Here is a 19,814-nt window from a genome sequence, read left to right as displayed (position 1 = left end):
ATACAAATAATAATAAAGGAAATATAAATTAACTCCAGTAAAGGTGGCAGTGCCTCCTAGTTAGGAATCAATTTATATTTTCTAAATCATGTAATAAAATATAACAAGGATATTCATTCTGGTCTTTTATCAAGAACGTTCAAATTACAATTTCTTAACATACATTTTCCTTGAATTATCTACGTTATTTCTTCGTTAGAAATTACAAAGAAGAGAAACTAAAGTTATTAAAACAATAACATATTAAACTAAAAATAACTATGCCCCGATGTCACATCCTATCAGAGCATGCCCAATTGAAGCCTTTAAGCCTCATCACCAACATCCTCATGATGCTGATCATCTGCAACATAATTTAAAACATATACAAAAACAACAAGGGAGTGAGAAACATCTCACTCAGTTTCAGGTGAAGAATAAAGGTTAGATAGCACCCACACACACACAACAAATATAAGTCACATGTAAACAATACACATACATCATCAATATTACAAATACATTCATTTATCATGCAATGATGTCATGGACTCATCTCATAAATGCATGCATGTGGCGCCATAAGGAAGTTTCACATATCATCACTGGTGACCCTAAGGCACACCTGCACAACTGTCGGTGACCCTAAGGTACACCTGGTTAGCATATCATCAACTGTCGGTGACCCTAAAGTACACCTGGTTAGCATATCATCAACTGTCGGTGACCCTAAAGTACACCTGGTTAGCATATCATCAACTGTTGGTGACCCTAAGGTACACCTTGTTAGCATCAACTGTCGGTGACCCTAAGGTACACCTGGTTACATCACTGGTATGCGGCCTCAACGGCACACCTGGAATAAGATATGCATATGATGCATGTCATACATTCATTATTTCATGAACTCAACATTTAACTTATTACAGAATTTCATTTAGTACATCATGTCCTCATTTGTCATAGTCTCATAATCATAGTTTGTCTCAATAGTCAATTCTTAGGTCTCATGTCATTTGTCCATATTTCACATGGTCATGTCATCAATATTCCTCATAAGGTCCGCATAGGTATTCACAGAGATTCAGAGAGCATTCTTATTTATATTAAAACTCATGTATTGTTAACATTAATTTCATATTCATTTATTACTTCAACAAAGAAAAAGGTAGAGTAAATAGAAAATCAGACAGAACAACGGCACTTTCAACAAAAACAAAGTAGAATAAATAGAAAATCGGACAGAACAACGACACCTTTAACAAAAAGCAAAGTAGAGTAAATAGAAATTTAGACAAAACAACGGCACCTTCAACAAAAAGCAAAGTAGAGTAAATAGAAATTTAGACAAAACAACGGCACCTTCAACAAAAAGCAAAGTAGAGTAAATAGAAATTAAACAGAATAACGACAAAGGATTGGGGGCCAATCCGACAAACAACTATCCAACAATTATCCCCACACCCCTGAGCGAGGTTCTCACTCCCCCCCTTACCTGGATAGGCGGAGTTGGAACTTGGGCAGGACCTCCTCCTCTGGATCCCCTCTTTCTTCCCTCTCTTTCTTTCTTTCTTTCTCTCTCTCTCTCTCTCTCTCCTCTTTCTCTCTCTAAGATTACCACTTCTTGCTCAATATAAATTTTTCACCCCCCCTTGGCCCTATTTATAGGCCTCCTGGCGCAACCGGAACGGCCCGTACTGATTTCGGAACGGCCCGTTCCGGATCCTTCAAACGTGGGCAAATTTCTCAACTGGAACGGCCCGTTCCAAAATCGGAACGGCCCGTTCTCAAAAAGCAGAACGGCCCGTTCTGAAACCAGAACGGCTCGTTCTCAAACTCAGCAGAACGGCCCGTTCTCCCTCCGGAACGGCCCGTTCTCCTTGTTGGAACGGCCCGTTCTGGGCCCGTTCCCAACCTAAAATTTTAGCTTATTTTAGATGCTCAGAACGGCCCGTTCCACTTTCGGAACAGCCCGTTCCGAGTTACTCAAATGCCCCTAATACCTTTATAAAATTACGAAAATGCCATCAATAATTACGAAAATGCCATTACTAATAAAATTATCCTTTTAAGGAAATTGGGGTGTTACAAATTTTGCATCCGGAACGGCCCGTTCCAAAGTGCAAAATTAACACACCCAAAATGCACCAGAACGGCCCGTTCCAGTTTCAGAATGGGCTGTTCCAGTTTTATTTTATTTTTTTATATATAAAATATTAATAATTTTATAAAATATATATTATTAATTATATTTTAATTATGTTATTATATCCAATAAAATAAATATATTAATATTTTTTTTATATTTTATTTTATTATGTTTATTTTATTAATTTTTATCATTTTATTCCTTTAATCTAAATAAGTTGCAAAAAATTATAAAGTGATATTCCTTTTATCTTATTAATTATTATATTTTTTTAATAAAATTAATTAAGAATATTTGATAAATATAACTTGTTATATATTAATATACTTTTACAAAAATATAAGTATATTAATTAGAAATATATATCTGATCTTATATATTTATATTTTTGTAAAAGTATATTAATATATATTAAGTTATATTTATCAAATTATTAGTTTATTTATAAAAAGGGTAAAAATATTATTGATATTAATTTATCAGTAATATTAAAATACTAATAATATATAAATTTTATTTATTTAGTAATAGTAAATATATATCATTTGATACATTAAGAAAAAAAATATACGTTAATTTAAATAAACAAACAATTATATAGTTTTAAAACATTATATATATATATATATTAAAATTTTAAAATTATTAAATTTTTAATGAGAAAGACTAAAATTTCACAATTATGATATTTGAGAGATTAAAATTGTTCAATTAAAAATTGTGAGACTAAAATTACACAATTATAATCTTTTAAGGACTGAAATTACTCAATTAAAACCTTAGAGATCAAAATTGTATAATTATAATATCAAAAACACAATTAAGTAGAGAATATTTTATTCACAGTTCTGGAACGGGCCGTTCTGAAACTAGAACGGCCCGTTCTGATTTCAGAACGGCCCGTTTTGAAAACAGAACGGCCCGTTCTGATTTCAGAACGGTCCGTTCTGCTTCACTGGTGGTGTTTTAATTTTGCAACCAGAACGGCCCGTTCCGGTTTCAGAACGGGCCGTTCTGGGTTCAGGTGTTTTAAAAAAAATATTTCTCATCCACGTGGATGCCACGTATGCATCTACGTGGCGTCCACGTGGCCAAAAGTTAACATCGTTAAAGCAATTTGGACAGAAGTCCCACATTGAAACCAATTAATTAATTTAGGACTAAATTGAAACTAATTAATTAATTTGGGACCAAATTGAAACCAAAAATTAATGAGGGACTAAATTGAAACAAAAAAAGATTATAAGAGACCAAAATAGGGTTTTAACCTTGTATTTATGTTTGTCCAACCTATTGTCCTCTTTGTACAGATTTCAACAAGGACAACTTTAAAGCAACTTTCTTTTTTCGTGTTCTTTCCCCCGATGAAGCATGGTCTTCACACACTTGTTATATATCCCCTTTAAAATCAAAAAGTAGTGGAGAAACTGAAATGAAGGAGTTAGGAGTATGGTGCATCTACAGCAAAATTGGTAAATTAGAGGTTTTGGCTGACAATCCCACTAGTGGAGTCTCCTTTTGAATTTAAAATTATAAATGATGAATGGAATCCTTGGGTCTAATAAGGACGGTTGCTAAAGCACCGACGCTGAAAACGAGTTCCACTAGTTATGCGTCTTTTTTAGATACTAATTGACCTATATTAACAAAAGAAGAAAAAAGCTAATTGACCTTGAAGACGGTGCTTCCTAGAAGACGGCTTTATCGCGTAACCTCAAGTATTCAGTTAAGCGCTGACCACCACAACTAGTGGTCATCCCAAGAATTAATAATCACAAACATTTCTTCAAGTGACCTCACTTGGCAAACACCAAGAGTAAATGAACAAAATTTAATTATACATGATGCAGATTAGAGTATCCACAATTTTCATTTCACAAATTATGATTAATAAGAATCAAATAAAGTGGATACCAACCATAAGACCGCCCTCGTATACGAAATTTTCATTACATTAACGGGTTGTTGTTCAGAGGATGGGAGAGAAAGAACTATGTACAACTACAACTACAAGGTGGGATTGTTTAAAAAACGCAAGGCAGATATCACCCCATATCACCTCGCTCAAAACACAATTGAATACAATACTAGGACTAGGAGTGTATAACTGGGCAAGCAAATACTACTAATTCCGGGATTTCCAAAATTGGACGGATACTCTTTCATGCCATCTATATATTGATTGATTCCAAGCAGTCAGCCTGTCTTCAAGTTATGTTCTTCAACTGGATGGCTTCATCATAGCTCCCTACTTTCCAGCCCGGAATCTGGTTCAAAACAAAACGTTACACCATGAAACTCCTCTAATAAACAGAGCTAGATTCAAAATTCATGTATGTGGGGCAATTTCATGAGGACAGAAAGTTACCCGAAAACTATGGAAATCAATCTACTAATCATTAAGCGTCAAGGCCATTTTCTGAATTGAACTTTTGATGCTGCTGATATTTAACATCTTTAGCATCTGCACCTTCACTAGCCGTAGCCGGCTGGCTGTCTTCATTTCTTGAACTCAAGGTACCCGGGCTCATTTTCTGAATCTCCTCTTTAGGGTAGATATAAATTTTGCGAACCATGGCACAGAATTCCCTGAATTGGAAATTAGAATTATATTAAATTATGTCCCATTTTTCGAGGAAAAATTAAATATTCAAATAGTAAGTTAACCAAGGATGTATAATCATAACACAGATCCTTACTGCCATGGATCGTCGCCTACAAGCATCATATCACCTTCATTATCAGTATAAACAATAAGCCAATCCTTTTTAGTAGACAATAATTCACCCCCAAAATCAAACAGCTGGTCCAATTCAGCAACTAATTCATCATAGCCGCTGTACTTTGTGAGGTCCACTGACCTACCAAGTGCAATGCCCTTCTTGTGAACCTAAAACAAATAGCATGTGGTTAATTTTCCCGATAAACTTCTAGCTTTCATTTTTCAAAACAAACAGTAAAGGACCTTACTTTAGTGCAACTCCTAGCGGAACCACCGAGAGGTTTAGCTTGAACATCTTTCATATGCACCTGAGAAGTCTCTAGATCCTCGGCAGGTCTTGAGCCCTTTGAGTGGTCTGACTTCTGATCATTTTCAGATGTTCTTTGTTGGTGTGGTGTCAGATGCATCTGATCAGCAGGCTCGCTCACATTTCTTTGTGATACAGAAGGCTCTGATACAGCGGGGCCACTGATAAGTGAGATACCAAATAGCTTACAGTCACCATCTTTTGGTTTCGTAGCATCATAAGCTTTTGCTGACACTGGTTTTGACATAAGCTCTCTAGAACAAGGACTCTGATATTGAGTTACGGGTGCGGGTGGGGGTGGCATCAGGTTTCCATGTGAATGCTCAACTTTATGACTATGCAGTGCAGCGTATTCACCAAATGCACTGTACCTCAAATTCCCTCGAGCTTGGTAAGTTGTATCACCACCATGTGCAGGACCTTTTGTATTAGAGTCCAAGATGTTCAGTGACAGATTAGAGGGCATTACAGGCCACGGATGAGGCACATGAAGTTTGCCTTCATGATCCAATGATTGCTTTCTAGCTGTATAAGCTACAGGGCTCATTTGATCCCCACTAGCCCCAAAGCTTGAAAGAAGATCAGAATATGTAGGCTCATTCCTCCCCATTGACATCCAGCTCTCTGAACCATACCTTCTTGAAGTAGTAGAAACAACATCGATCTTTTCATCATCTACTGTAGGTGGCCAAACAACTGACTTCTCAGCAGTATCAGACTCATTGCTTTCTGCAAAATTGCCTCTCAAGGTCGAGAATTCTTGACCTTGCAAGACCCTTGGAAACCCATTTGTTGGTGAAGGGTCTATGCTTACTTTAGATGTTGCTGTTAACCACCAAAAAATATTAGGCCTCAACCACAAATAATTTTTAAAAGAGAGGCTTCTTGTAAAACATCAAATATCCAGAGCCAAATAATCATACCTTCTCGAGTAAGAACAGAAGAATCTGGGGATGAAGGAACTGCATTACCCCGAGGCCTTTTGGGCCTGGGCATTGAAAGAGGATTCAGAGCTGGAGGAGCAAGAGCTGGTTCAATTTTCCACGGGGAAACTCTATCGGGACGAGGCGTGTTAGATGTTTCATCCCATCTCACCTGAACGACAAGAATAACACCATTTTAACATTCATTGCATAACAAGACAAAAAATGTAGCATAAAGAGTAGAGATAAAACCTTGAGGCATCTCCATTTGGAATCTCTCCATCTTTTGGGATCAGAATCTTCTATTCCAACAATCGTACCAGTAAACCTGCAGTTTAACAAGCCATATCAAGCAATTTTTCCAATTAAAATTGAAATGGATAATCATTAATAATAAAGCACGGCAGGATCACATTATATTTGACAGTAGGAGGCGAAAGAAAAAACAGCGTATACGATGACAAGTCAATCATAGATGAAGACAACTTTCATCGCCCATACCTCTGCTCTGGGGCCTCTTCACCTTCAAACCTCATTTTGAACCGCATCCCAATGCTATAATTATTTTTGAGAGACTCCATGTATTGATCATACGGAACAATAAATTCAGCGGGACTGGTCCTGCAAAATAATAATGACGGCAAGTGCTGTTAATCCTGCTGCTAGGGAATGGATCGAATACTACCAAGAAACCATCAACATGTGTTCGTCCACAGGTGACACAGGATAAGAGTTTACAGACCTGGGCTTGTAGTAAACAGTGAAAATGGTCCCCGTCAAGATGGCATGCCAAGCGGTTGCAAGGACCCCGAGGTGCATGCTGTGGCTGGAGATAACTGACGATGGAACATTACCCTGCTGTCTCATTGCTCTTCGGACACCAACACGAAGTTCCCCATTCTCACCTCTGCAAATCCCTGAATTAGTCCCATTCCAAAAGTAACGATCAGTGCAATCTAAAACCCTAATTCACGGTATAACAAACCTAAGAAAAATAAACGCATCCCCCGCAACAAGCCTTTTGGAGCTGACAAAAACACTCCAACCACTCTGAAGCAAGTGTCTTCGGGGTTGACCTGAAATTCACTCGACTCATCAGTCACAATCGACACACGACACACTAGAATATGACAACACTAGAACGATGAGTAAGTAATTACCCCGAAAAATATGTTTAAATCGCCATTCATTCCCATGAAGATCCTTAGCCACCAATTCCTGGGTGGGTGGCTGCTTGGACATATCCTGTAAACAAGCACGCGATACATCCAACGTCAGCCAGCCATAACGAGACACCGAAACTAAATAGAGAAGAGAAAAGGGCAAGAAACCAAACCAGGGGAGGAAGACACTCATCAGCATGCCGTCTCAGCACGGAAAACCCACCATGGGTACTCGTATCAGACGCCGTCAGAGTCTTACAGAAAGAATGAACATGAAACCGCGGCGGCGGAGGAGGCGGAGGCTCTTTCTCCACGGCATTCTCATCTTGCTACGCGCATTAAATAAACAAGAATAAAAAAAAAAGCATAAATATGACGTTTTCACCCTATTACTCTCTCCCAAAAACAAGCAAAGGGAACTCACATTTGGCTCCGGAAGCAAAGTGACCTGAGCAAACACCTCATCCGTGTCGGGTTCGGCCTGCAACAACCATTCTCTTTTTGAGGATTGCTTTGTTCGAAAGCATGGGAATTTTTAATAACGAAAAAGTGAGACAGATCGAACAACACTACCTTGAGCTGCACGTTGATGACCCGACAAAGGATCTTGGGCGGAAGATCGTAAACCGGCATGTGCTGGTCCGCCACTTGATTCGTCGACGCCTCCACCTATTTCATCACACAATGTAAACGAGAAACCCCCAAAAAAGAAACCAACACATCTCACTCACTCCAATCCATCCACAAACAACAACACAAATTCACTCCCAAAAATAGCAAGAAACGAAGCTCGTCGCAAATCTGAGCTCTGACTCCAAAAGGAAACTATATTCTCCAACATAATTAAATGAAAAGGAGTTTGAAGAAGGAATGAAATTAATTAATTAATTAATTAATTAATTAATTAATTTACCTGCTCAATATGCCCCTGAGGAAAATAAAAGACGCGCTCTCTCTCCCGCGGCACCGTGACGAGAGGACCGGCGCAGGCGTGCCACAGTTCCCTGAAAAGTGCTGCTTCGGCGTCTACCAAACAAAAAAACGATTCAAATTCAGAATTCCGAAACGCGCGACAAAACGAAGGAAGGTAGAGTGAGGTAGTTAGGTACCTTTGGGCGAATGAGGCTCGGCAGTTCCTCCGTCGTTATGGCTGATGCAATTTCCCTTCATGGTGACCTCCGATGATGCCATTTTCACAGACCTCACCACAGATCTCTCATCCGCAAAGCCCCTGGCGGAATTCCACAACGGCTTCAAACACAGAAAGTCTGGAATTGACGCGAACGACCTAACCTCGAAGCTCGGAAGTGAGAAAAGAAGTGGCAAGCGAATAATTGATTCGTTGTGGCAGGCGCAATAGAAGAAGAAGAAGAAGAAGAAGAAGAAGGGTGTGTGTGGTTTTGGGTTGTGAGAGGGTGAGACTTAACCAGAGTGGTCAAAAGAGCGTGCAATAATTTAAACCGCGGTCAATCCCTTAACCAATGTGTGAGAGAGGGGAAGGGGAACGGGCAGTTGGCGGTAAGAGTAGGGTGGGGAGAGAGACGGCGTTAACGCGCTGTCGAAGAGTGATTGGATTGGCCTGTAACGGCGTGTGTGGTGGGAGTGGGAAAGTTGTTCTGTTTTTATTGGGAAATGGCATTGTCGTGCTATTAACGGGCAGGCCTTGATGGATGGATGCGATTGGAATTGAATTGGATGCAAATGCAAATGTGCGCATTTCACATTTCACATTTCACATTTCACATTTCACACTTCACACACACCCCGGCGCATCTTAACCACTTTTTCCTCTTTTAGTTTTAGTACATCCAACCCAACATTTTCTTTTCTTTTTTATTTTCTTTTTTTAGGTGTCTCTCACTCCATTTATCTCATCTCTTCCATTATCTCGTGCAAGTATGGACCTCACTCTCCAATTCCACCTTATTAAATGCTTCCCTACACACTTCAACTCTCTAAGTCTATTCTGATTTTCTTTCTATATGGGGATGCCTTTTTCATTACATAAATACAACACTCCCCATGCTTCTAAAAACATTTTCATAAATACCCGCCAAGCCACCATCACCCCTCATGCATGCATAATGCATTCTCTCACCCACTCTCCACTCTCCAATATCAAACACTCCCTGAATCCATCCAAAGTTATTTAACAAAAATAATATCTAAATATTTCAAAATATGTTAATACATTATTCCATGAGGAAAAGGTTCAAAAAATCACTTGAAACATTAAAAAAATAAAACGTAAAAATCTTCATCCACACTATGAAGCATGGCACATCGTACTCGATTATTGGATCCTTGGACTACAAAAGGGAATGGGTTTCAGTACATTTATTCTCCTCCTTGCGCCAAATAACAACCCTTCATGGCTGTCACGTTTTCTACACGCATCGCATCCAACATACAAAATATTACTTATAAGTTTAACATTAAAAAATAATATGTTTTCTTTTTTTTTAGGTTCGCTCCTAGAGTATCGACCGCTGATAACAGTGACTAATTTTCTCATTACGTTGGAGGTACTAATCCCCTCATTACATTGGAGGCGCCTCAAAAAATAGGATAACTGGTCCCAAGATTTAATGCGACTGTATATACAAGGCAGAATTCAAACTTTCAATCTTGTTTAAGAAAAAAAAAATAATATGTATAACTAAAGTAATACACGATAATATATAAAAATCGGAATTGGATAATATGATCTCTATGTGCTGTTTCGGCATCATGAATATCTTTTATTCTGCGTTTTTCTTTTCTCCATGGCGTCATATACACACTGTATGAAATTAATACGTAGCAAGGAGAGGCCAGACCATAATGTGGCATGTGCTGCCATTTAAAACATGAATTAAATTTCCCATCAAGGACTAATGTTAATTTATGACCCTTTTTTATTTTATTTTCTTACATATGAGAAAAACAAATTTGATGTTGGTGTATTATAATTATACTATAATAATATGGTGAATAAATTGATTGTTGCAAAAGGGTTAGCTAGTGATGTAGATTGAGGAGTAGTAGTGATATATGATATTTGAGGGAAATGCAAAAAGTATATTAATTAGGAAAAAAGAAAAGAAAAGTAATATTGGTTGGGGGGGCGATACGAGAAAATGGAGAGAAAGAGAAAGGTGGAAAGCAAGAAGGAGGGAAGGAATCTTTGTCCCGGCAGAAATAGTGATAAACAAATATTAATAGTTTTACTATTAGAAGATTAATGTTGTAATTAAAAATGAGTAGTGAGAGTTAAGTCTTGGTGGCAAGGCATGCGACATGGACATGGCATTACGCATAAGTTGCCAATTTTATACGTAATTTATTGCCTCTCTTGTTTTCCCGCGTGGAAATCTTATCTTCACAAGCTCAAATGGACGTGGTCCCTGCCCCCCATTTTTACATCCACCATCACATGCATATCAATCCCATTTTTAACCCATTAATGGAATCAATCATTTTCTCCATCCATCATCATGTGAACGCTACCAAATTATCACTATCATATACCTTCATTACCATTTCTTTTCATCTCTTGCATCTTATCGTCTTATTTAATCAATACACTCATTTTTATTCTCAAAATTCTATTCTTTTATTTTTATTTTATAAAAGTTAAATAAACATCTTTCTCTTTCTCTTTCTTCCTATTCTAAAATACCAAAACATCATAAATATCTAATTAAAATAATTTAACAACTAACATTGTGTTGTGAATTATCATTTATTTCATTTTTTAATTATAGTAATATCTTATGTGTTGATTTGCCCATTGGTGGCTTTAGTGTTGGATTGAGAAGTAAAAACCTTGTTGCTTAGGTTTTGGTTGTTCTGGAGGAGAATCAATAATCTTAGATCATGTTGTGATTGTATGTTGTTGAGATTGTATGGTTTGATGATTGAAATTGTTGAGAAAAGTTGAGTTGTGTTAAGTCTATGAATCATGTTCTCAAGGTGTGTTTTGTATGAAGTACGTGTTTATGTTTAGCTATACTCGCTCACAATGTCAATGTGACTTGCTCAAGCGAACTTGTTTGATCATTTCAAAGGTAGTCTATGACTTGACTCGAAGAGTTTATTTGGTCCTTCTAAGTGAATTTCCCTTGCTCAAAGTGAGTACCCATTTACTTGTGCGATCTAGTTGCATCTCCCAAGTGTAATCTCTGCCTAAACTCGCTCAAAGCAAGTTGTTGAGCAGTTAGAGTGAATTTTCACTACATTTACTTCACTCTCTTCTATTTTTATTTATTTATTTTTATCTATTTCAAAGATTTCAAACATAGTGTTATTTAGAGACTTGACTATTAATAGGGTGAAGATAAATTGATATCTGTAAGACTGTAACCAAAAAAAGATAACTTGATAGTCGATATCAACATGTTTATTCAACACTTAATATTATTATTTTAGGAAACTTTCGCCCTACTTAAGCGTTAGAATAAAGGCTCCCCATTTTTGCTGCCCAAAAATCAATTCCCATTACCATCAAGAATCACCATGCCGCAGTCTCCCACTTATTCTACCATGATGATATATATTACGAGCTTAGGACAAATTAATTTAAAATTATTTTTGCACCGTACTGATTTTTCATTGACTAAGTGAATCATCAAATAGCTCTTTTAAGGTAAATTAATTTGTCAAATATATCTTATAACAAAATTTGGATAATTTTTAAATATTTTTGAGTAGCTGAGGCAAGACGTTATAATTTATAAAATAGATACGATAATCATAAATACTAAAATTATTAACCTATTAATAATAATAATAATACAATCTGATTTATGGAATAATAGAAATATATAAGGAAATAAGGAATTCACGTATATAATATAATATTATCGTCTTAGTGAATATAGAGAGACTTTTAAGCTTAAAAGAAAATAAATCTTATACTCATTGAATGTCCTAGATTGGAATAACCATCAGGTATTTTTAGAGGAAGTTCCATACTAGGACATTTTGGTGTCCATCATGAGACTTCAGGAAAACTCTTTCTGTGACACTATAACTGCAACTCACGATCATGTGATTAAACTTTGACTATGTTGCTCTTAATCCCAACACGTTTATATGGTCAAGAAACTTGAAATAAAAGACAACTAAGTATCCAATCATATATCTTTTCTTTTAATGTTAAATTTTATTTTACCTAGACATATAATATTTGAATTACTTTTTGATAATTTTGTTTATCCAGAGTAATTCTTTGAATGCGATACTTACAAGATTACACCATTCATTTGAGTGTAGGATTTGTGAGGAGAGAAATTTCTAATTTATATTGTGTTAAATAGGAATGACAACGGAGTGGGGTAGTGAATACGAGTTTCAATATTCTTGTCTCCGTCTCCATTCTTGTACCTTATACTCATCTTTATCCTCATATTTAATGGGTACAAAACTTATGTCTCATTCCCGTTCATGTCCAATATTAAGTGTACCTGATCGCCTCGTATCCATTCAAAGATTAATAATTTTTTTTTTTTGCAAAAAATATATGAAATTTTTTAACACGAAGTAGTAATTACAAAATTTTTAATTAGTTTTATTTTAAATAAATTTAAAATAAAGTAAAAATTACATAAATACTAAAAAAATTATAAAAAAATTAAATTAAATTTCTAGAAATTTAAAATGAATATAAATATGAATAATATATATATATATATATATATATATATATATATATATATTCATCCCATACCCAATTCATAATATTATCTGTACTTATATCTATATCCAATCAAAACTTATATCCATATATATATGATCAAATTCAATTTTCTCCATAAAAATTGAAGTGGATTGACACATTACCATAAGTACTAAGTTTACTTATTATCTATAGTGCCAAACATGATAGGAACATTGCGGTCTTCAGCTTTCACTGCTTTATTTTGAAACGATATAAAATAGAGGTTTAAGAATAGAGTGATTTAGTTGCAGCAAATTCCCCACTTGAGGATGACCTTGTTTGTGGCAGTAGCAGTGGCCTCGCTTTTAACGTTGCTGTTGCTGTTGCTGTTGCTGTTGCCGGTACCAATCAAAGAGAAACCTTTTGGAATTACTTTGTACATAATGAGATTGTAGATATTTAAATTGGATTTAATTTATATAACATTGCCATCTGTTGCTTATTTAAATATTATTTTATAATTTTATGATTATTTAGACTTATAAACTAATTTTAAAATATCTAATATAAAGAATTTGGTATCCATAATTTATATATATTGTCTTCCTTCAATATAAAAAATATTATAATTGTTGTATTATTCCATGTTAATAGTTATAATCATGCATTAATATAATTGTTTTAGCATTCCATTTTAATTGTCTTAAATGTGCAATGTTATAAATATTCTGATAATTTGTTGCCGTTTTTATAGCACCTCGATTATAATAACAATATTATCTTATTAGTCACATATATTTTATTTAAAAATTACCACGCTTAAATTCATTTAAAGTGTTCTACTTATCAAGGTTTATATGGCATTTTGAATAAATTATTTTCTTATTTGTTATCGGATTAGGCACATATTACTTGTTAACCTTTCTTTGATTTTGATCGGGAATTAAACATTAAATTTATTAAATATTTTATAATTTACGAGTATGTATTATATTAAGTTATTCACTATTATAAAATATACTCTCCATTTTAATACATTATATTTATTTTGTAAAATTATCATTATTAATTACTTATTACAAGATATAAAATTAAATATATTATGTGATAATGAAAAATAGACTACTGTTATTATTTACTTAATTATAATTTGTTCTAAAGTTATGTGAAATTACTTTTAAGAGCCTACTCTTGTAAATTTTCTCATAAAATGCCAAAATGTATGTCATGTTACAATTGTTACTTGATTTTGCTTTATTAAATTTATTTTTGTAAGAAAGTTAAACATTTTTTTAAAGACAAAATCGTGACTGCTCAATAAATATCAAAGTAGACAATACATCGGATGTGGTAATCCCAATAATACAAACAAACTTACAGTCAACAAAAAAAAATCTTTAACGTGAAGAGTGTTTTAAGGTTGACGACAAAAAGAAAAATCTTTGACATAAAAAATATTTTAAGGTCAATCACAATAAAAAAAATCTTTATTATGAAAAATATTTTAAGATTGGCGACAAAAAGAACAATCCTCAATATGAAGAGCATGTTAAACTCAACAACAAAAAATAATTCTTGACGCAAAGAGTGTCTTAAAGTCAACGACAAAAATAAAAATTGTTGATGAAAAGAGTGTTTTAAAGTCAACGATGAAAACCAAAATCCTTGATGTGAATAACATTTTAAGGTCGGCGATGACAATAAAAATCTTTGACACAAATAACGTTTTAAGGTTGACAACAAAAACAAAATTCTTTATGTGAAAAACGTTTTAGTGACAAAAATAAAAATTCTTGATGCGAAGAGTGTTTTAAGGTTATCAACAATAATAAGAATTATTGATGCGAAGAGTGTTTTAAGGTTATCAACAATAATAAAAATTCTTAACATGAAAAACATTTTAAGGTCAATGACAATAATAAAAATGCTTAACGTAAATAACATTTTAAGATCGAGGATAATAATAAAATTCTTGATGTGAAAAATGTTTTAAGGTTGAGGGGAAATAATAAAATCTTTGATGTCAAAAGTGTTTTAAGGTCGGAGACAACAATAAATTTTTTAACATGAAGAACATTTTAAGATCTATGACAATAATACGAAATCTTTGACGTGAAAAACATTTTAAAGTTGGTAACAATAATAAAAATTCTTGAAATGAAAAACATTTTAAAGTTGGTGACAATAATAAAAATTATTGATGTGAAGAGAGTTTTATGGTTAAGGATAATAATAAAATATTTGATGTAAAAAACATTTTAAAGTTGGTGATAATAACATAAAATCCTTTATATGAATAGTATTTTAAGGTTGACAATAATAATAAAAATTATTGACATAAAAAATATTATAAGGTTGATGACAATAATAAATCAAGTATGATTGACCAATTTGTCAAATACATTTTATAATAAAACTTTATAAATTTTCAAGTCATTTCTCGCAAGTAATTGGAATAAAGCATCATAATGTATAGAATAATTATAAATACTAAAATTATGAACTTTTAATAACAACAATGATACAATATAATTTAAGAGATGATAAAAATAAATAAGGAATTTATGCTCATAACATTATATATATAGGCTCCTAAGTTTAAGAAAAAATAAATTTTATACTGATTAAATATTTTGGATTGAAAATGAGGTCTTTGTAAAAGAAGTTTTATAGTGAAGTAATTTTATTATTATTATTTTGATATTTAGAATTAAAAACACTTATAATTTGCACGTATAGATATTTAAAGTTTGAAGAGGAGTGTTTGAGAAATGAGGTAGGAAATGGAAGAAGCGTAGCGTCGGTGTGACTAAGGTGAGAGAAGCATCGGCCAGGGCCAGGGCCAGGGCCAGGGCCAGGGGTATATTTGGAATTAGAGAAGTGCGTCGGTTGGAATGAATGATGATAAGATTAATAGTGTGTGTCTGTAAGAGTAAATAATTAAGAAAAACAAATGTGGAGTGAAAGTGGGTCCCACCATTTGTCCCCTATTTAGATTGCAGTGTTGCAGTGGGACCCAATTAGGGAATGCCCCCTCTCCCTATTCTTTTTGACCCCTAACCCACGGACCAATCCCCCTTTCCTTTCCCTCCCTTTTTATTATTTATTTTTTTATTTATTTAATTACAATTCACAACTCATCAATACCTTATCTCTTCACTCTTCTCTTTGATAACTGCTCACTTCTACTCTTCTCTTTTGCATTTCACTCCCCAAAGCGGTGACATCACATCTATAATAATAATAAAAAAAGTTACTACATCACACTATGAAAAAGTAAGAAACCCTATCTGTATGTATAAATTGTCAAGTTGAAGGTCCCATTGGTCAGGACAAACTTGGTAAGAACATGGTCATAATGATAGTACTGGAACACCAGATAAACCTATTCAAATCTATTATTAACGATGGTGGGTTGAAAATAGTACAATAGAATTTACCCTTCCTTTATTCACCCCTTTTTTCTGGCACCCCAACTTTAAATAATTTGTCATGAGTAGTTAAACAAGGTTGGAATAAAGGTAGTAAAAGAGATTAGCCAGGAAGGAAGGGGTCATAAACTATTGATAAAAAGTGAGACAAGGGTGGGGCAAGGCAGTGAAAGGAGGCAAATCCTCATTGGTGTGAGGAAAAGCAAGAAAGTAAGTAACAAACAAAAGAAAGGGATGAGGTCCTGAGATTTAGGACTTTTTGGCCTTTAGGAGGTATGCAATAGCAATAGTTTGAACTTGGGAGATGGAATTTCCAGTTATGTACAATGATGTACAACCCTAGATATATAAGAGGACCTAAGTCTTTTAATTAATCACAATCAATCAATCATATACAAGAGATAATAATAAGGTGTGGATGATTGCACGTATGGGTGTGTGTGATCATGCAATATATGAACATAGCTTCAAGTTCAACCCCTTCCCATGGTTTTGGTTGGTGGGTGATGGGTGATGGGATACACTCGCAAAGTGGGGGAGAAGACTCAAAATAGACCAGTAGATCACATAAACAAAAGTTAGATAGTTCTAACACCACTTGTCCCTACATGTCCTTTTTTTTTTTTTTTCCTCTCCCACTTTCCACAATCCTTTCCCTTTGCTCAAATTAGTTATAAAATTAATGCTTTATTAAATATAAGTGAGATGCAGATATTTTTGGGGGAAATTACGTTATATATATATAAATTGTTTGTTTCTTCCTAATATTAAAACTTATAGAAGATTAAATTGATTTCACTCATTTAAAATATTAAAATTCATTCTGATAATTTTTTTTTTCTTTGATGGAAATTTAGAAACACGAAACATTACTCGTGTTACCTTTTGAACGAAGAGCAGATAAAGTAGCACTTCAATCAATGATTTTGTTCAAACAAAGCTTCGTGAGACCGGGTCAAGACAAATTAGAGGCTGTATGATCAAGCTCAACCTAGATATTTAGTGGTGAAGAAATCCATTTTTGCTCAACTTAGTGTGAATTTGCAGGAGAAGTGTATTTATAGGTTTAATTAATCAAAACCAACAAAAACATGTGGGAAATTCTTCTAAATTTCTAATTTCATCCTTAAAGTATTCTCAATAAACTCCATAGATTGACCTAATAATTAAACATGTGTATTCATATTATATATATATAAATCTAATGTGTAAGAATTTTATGTTTTGATTTTTACTGCATGTGAAAATTCTTTAAATTAATAGCAATTATAGTATACGAATTAGTCTCAAGTCTAAAATAACTTGTGATAATACAAACAAAAATTATTATTCTCTCTCCTGAATGATCTTTAAAGTAATAAAATTATATAACTAATCTCTCGAATATTGTAAATTATAACAATTAACTAAATTAATACATATTCAATACTTACAGGATTACTTATTATATTACCTTGAATACAAAAAAGAAGAAAAAGTGATACCCGGAGAACTAAATTGATAATTTATTACAAGATGAAACAACTATTTTGAATTCATACAATTAATTATTAATAGATAAATTATACTTTTAAATTTTTTATGATTTAAATATAAGGTAGCGGATCCAGTAAAACGCTAGCAGACACATCCATTCAAGCAGGTGGGTTGGTGGTATCCATGTTACCCAGTATGGTGGGCCTTCGTACCATAACTACACGTTAAATTTCACAAACAACAACCAGGTGACATTATTATTTATACAACAAATTACACATTGGATTAATTCAACTTAAGCCTATTAAGATCAAATTATAAATTAATTAATATAGTATCGATCATATCGGATATATATATATATAGTAAATTGGATTGTTGGGGAAACCATTATTTTTATAAAAAAAAAAAAAACTTTTTCCTACTGGAACAGAAGTGGGAATGACATGGTTTTGTTTATAATGAAATGCAGAATGAAATAAAAATAAAAGTAATGCTCCGCTTTATGACATCGTGCTTATCAATATTATTCATTAGGGGGTGGTCGGAACTATTGTTGATGATAAGATTAGTACAAAAGTTAAGACTATTTTCATTTTATTTATCTTGTTCTGTTTGAGGGGTGACATTAGGTTCATTGTTATTTCAAACAAGTAACTTTAATTAAGATAATGATGATGATAATATAATTATAATGTCTTGTCTTGTTGTTTAGTTGGGCCAATAGTTCATTAATAGCTGTCACTAATCTGTAACTGCAGTCCACAGAAGCTTGTTTACCATTAAACAACCTAAGGATTTGGTGAGATCATATTTTAGATGTATTAATTTACGGACTAATTAACTAAGGTGGCTATTAATCCAATTTGACTATGCGGTTTCCATATTAATCAATTATTTGACAAAATTGATGCTAATTACAGAAGCATATATTACTTTCTCGGAAGCAATTATGACCATTAAACTTTTTTTTAAAATTTATTTTTAAGTTCCTAAAGTTTTTTTAAATGGAAAATTTGTAAAGTATTTGTCACATAACTTGCTACTATTCTTAATAAGGAATATTACGTCTCTAACCCCCGCCATATACTTAGAGAAATTTCAGGATACTTAATAGTTGAAATTAAATGAAAGTCAACTAGGATTAATCATGATTATCTTGAATTAGGTTCACTTACCCTTCATTTCCTTCAACTTCATTATAGAATATTATGAATGATAATTGTCGTTATTATAATATTTTTTATTGATAAAAAAAAATATTATAAATATTAGTAAATATTCTTTCTAATATTTTCTTAATACTTTCAGTTATTTTTGGACACTGTAATACTTTCTGTCATTAATTTCAATTTATTAAAAATTATAAATTTTGATGAATCTTATTGAATTGATAATGCTAGCATATTTTATAGAATATTTCATTACACTTCGGTTTCCTTCTATAGGTAACTGTCAAATTTATTGTTTGGATCATTGGATGATGTTCAACTAGTGACATAATGCAACTCGATAAACAACTCATCTTTTGATTATAGTATTTTTTTATACCCATTTTTTCTTCTGAAAAGTACAAAATAAACTAAAAAGGGGTAATAAAAGTATACAAGAAAGGAAAACAGAAAAGTAAAAAAAGAGGGTAAATTTTAATTTGGAAAGGAGAACAAGCATTTGGAGCATTGTTGGAGTCGTTGGTGAGAAAATGAGGGCACTAATGATATGGTACACATTTTAACCCTACATGGCATGTGCCATACTTTCCCCGTGGGATTTGAATCTGAGAGTATGTGAAGGGCATTAATTAGGCCTCGGAGTGGGGCTTCATAATTTCTGGCTCTCATGGCCCAAGAACACCTTCAATTATATGACATTTTCAAAAGTAGAATGCAGCGTGTCAAATTAAAACTTTGCAACAAAAAGAGAAAAAATGGAAAGAAGAAAAACACCAACACCATGCCTCCTTGTAATCTTCAGAAAAGACCAAAATTCAACAGCCAAACATGGGCTAAGACAGATAATATTG

General features: G+C 33.5%; 1 protein-coding gene across 1 annotated transcript; it reads right to left on the bottom strand.

The window, feature by feature from the left end:
- Positions 1–3,945: 3,945 nt before the first annotated feature.
- On the bottom strand, positions 3,946–8,928 carry LOC109790401 (auxin response factor 2A). Its single transcript, XM_020349545.3, has 15 exons — positions 8,353–8,928; positions 8,157–8,269; positions 7,817–7,912; positions 7,668–7,724; positions 7,417–7,572; positions 7,241–7,325; positions 7,066–7,156; positions 6,823–6,987; positions 6,582–6,701; positions 6,333–6,408; positions 6,081–6,252; positions 5,099–5,982; positions 4,828–5,018; positions 4,497–4,717; positions 3,946–4,395 (listed from the first exon to the last, which is right to left on the bottom strand). Exons 1-14 carry the CDS (start codon positions 8,432–8,434, stop codon positions 4,528–4,530), a joined length of 2,478 nt encoding a protein of 825 aa, XP_020205134.1. The 5' UTR covers positions 8,435–8,928; the 3' UTR covers positions 3,946–4,395; positions 4,497–4,527.
- Positions 8,929–19,814: the final 10,886 nt, after the last annotated feature.

The sequence above is a fragment of the Cajanus cajan genome, chromosome 6, assembly GCF_000230855.2.
Source record: "Cajanus cajan strain Asha chromosome 6, NIPB_CcT2T_4, whole genome shotgun sequence".
Taxonomy (NCBI): Eukaryota; Viridiplantae; Streptophyta; class Magnoliopsida; order Fabales; family Fabaceae; genus Cajanus; species Cajanus cajan.
This window is presented reverse-complemented; position numbering and strand designations above follow the sequence as displayed.

Bases quoted from the DNA above. Each gene is read 5' to 3' on its own strand.
- LOC109790401 (XM_020349545.3), bottom strand. From the start codon at position 8,434: ATGGCATCATCGGAGGTCACCATGAAGGGAAATTGCATCAGCCATAAC. The intron at 8,270-8,352 runs GTACCTAACTAC...TTTGTTTGGTAG, and splicing joins CGAGCCTCATTCGCCCAAAG to ACGCCGAAGCAGCACTTTTC. The intron at 5,019-5,098 runs GTAAGGTCCTTT...TATTTGTTTTAG, and splicing joins CCGCTAGGAGTTGCACTAAA to GTTCACAAGAAGGGCATTGC.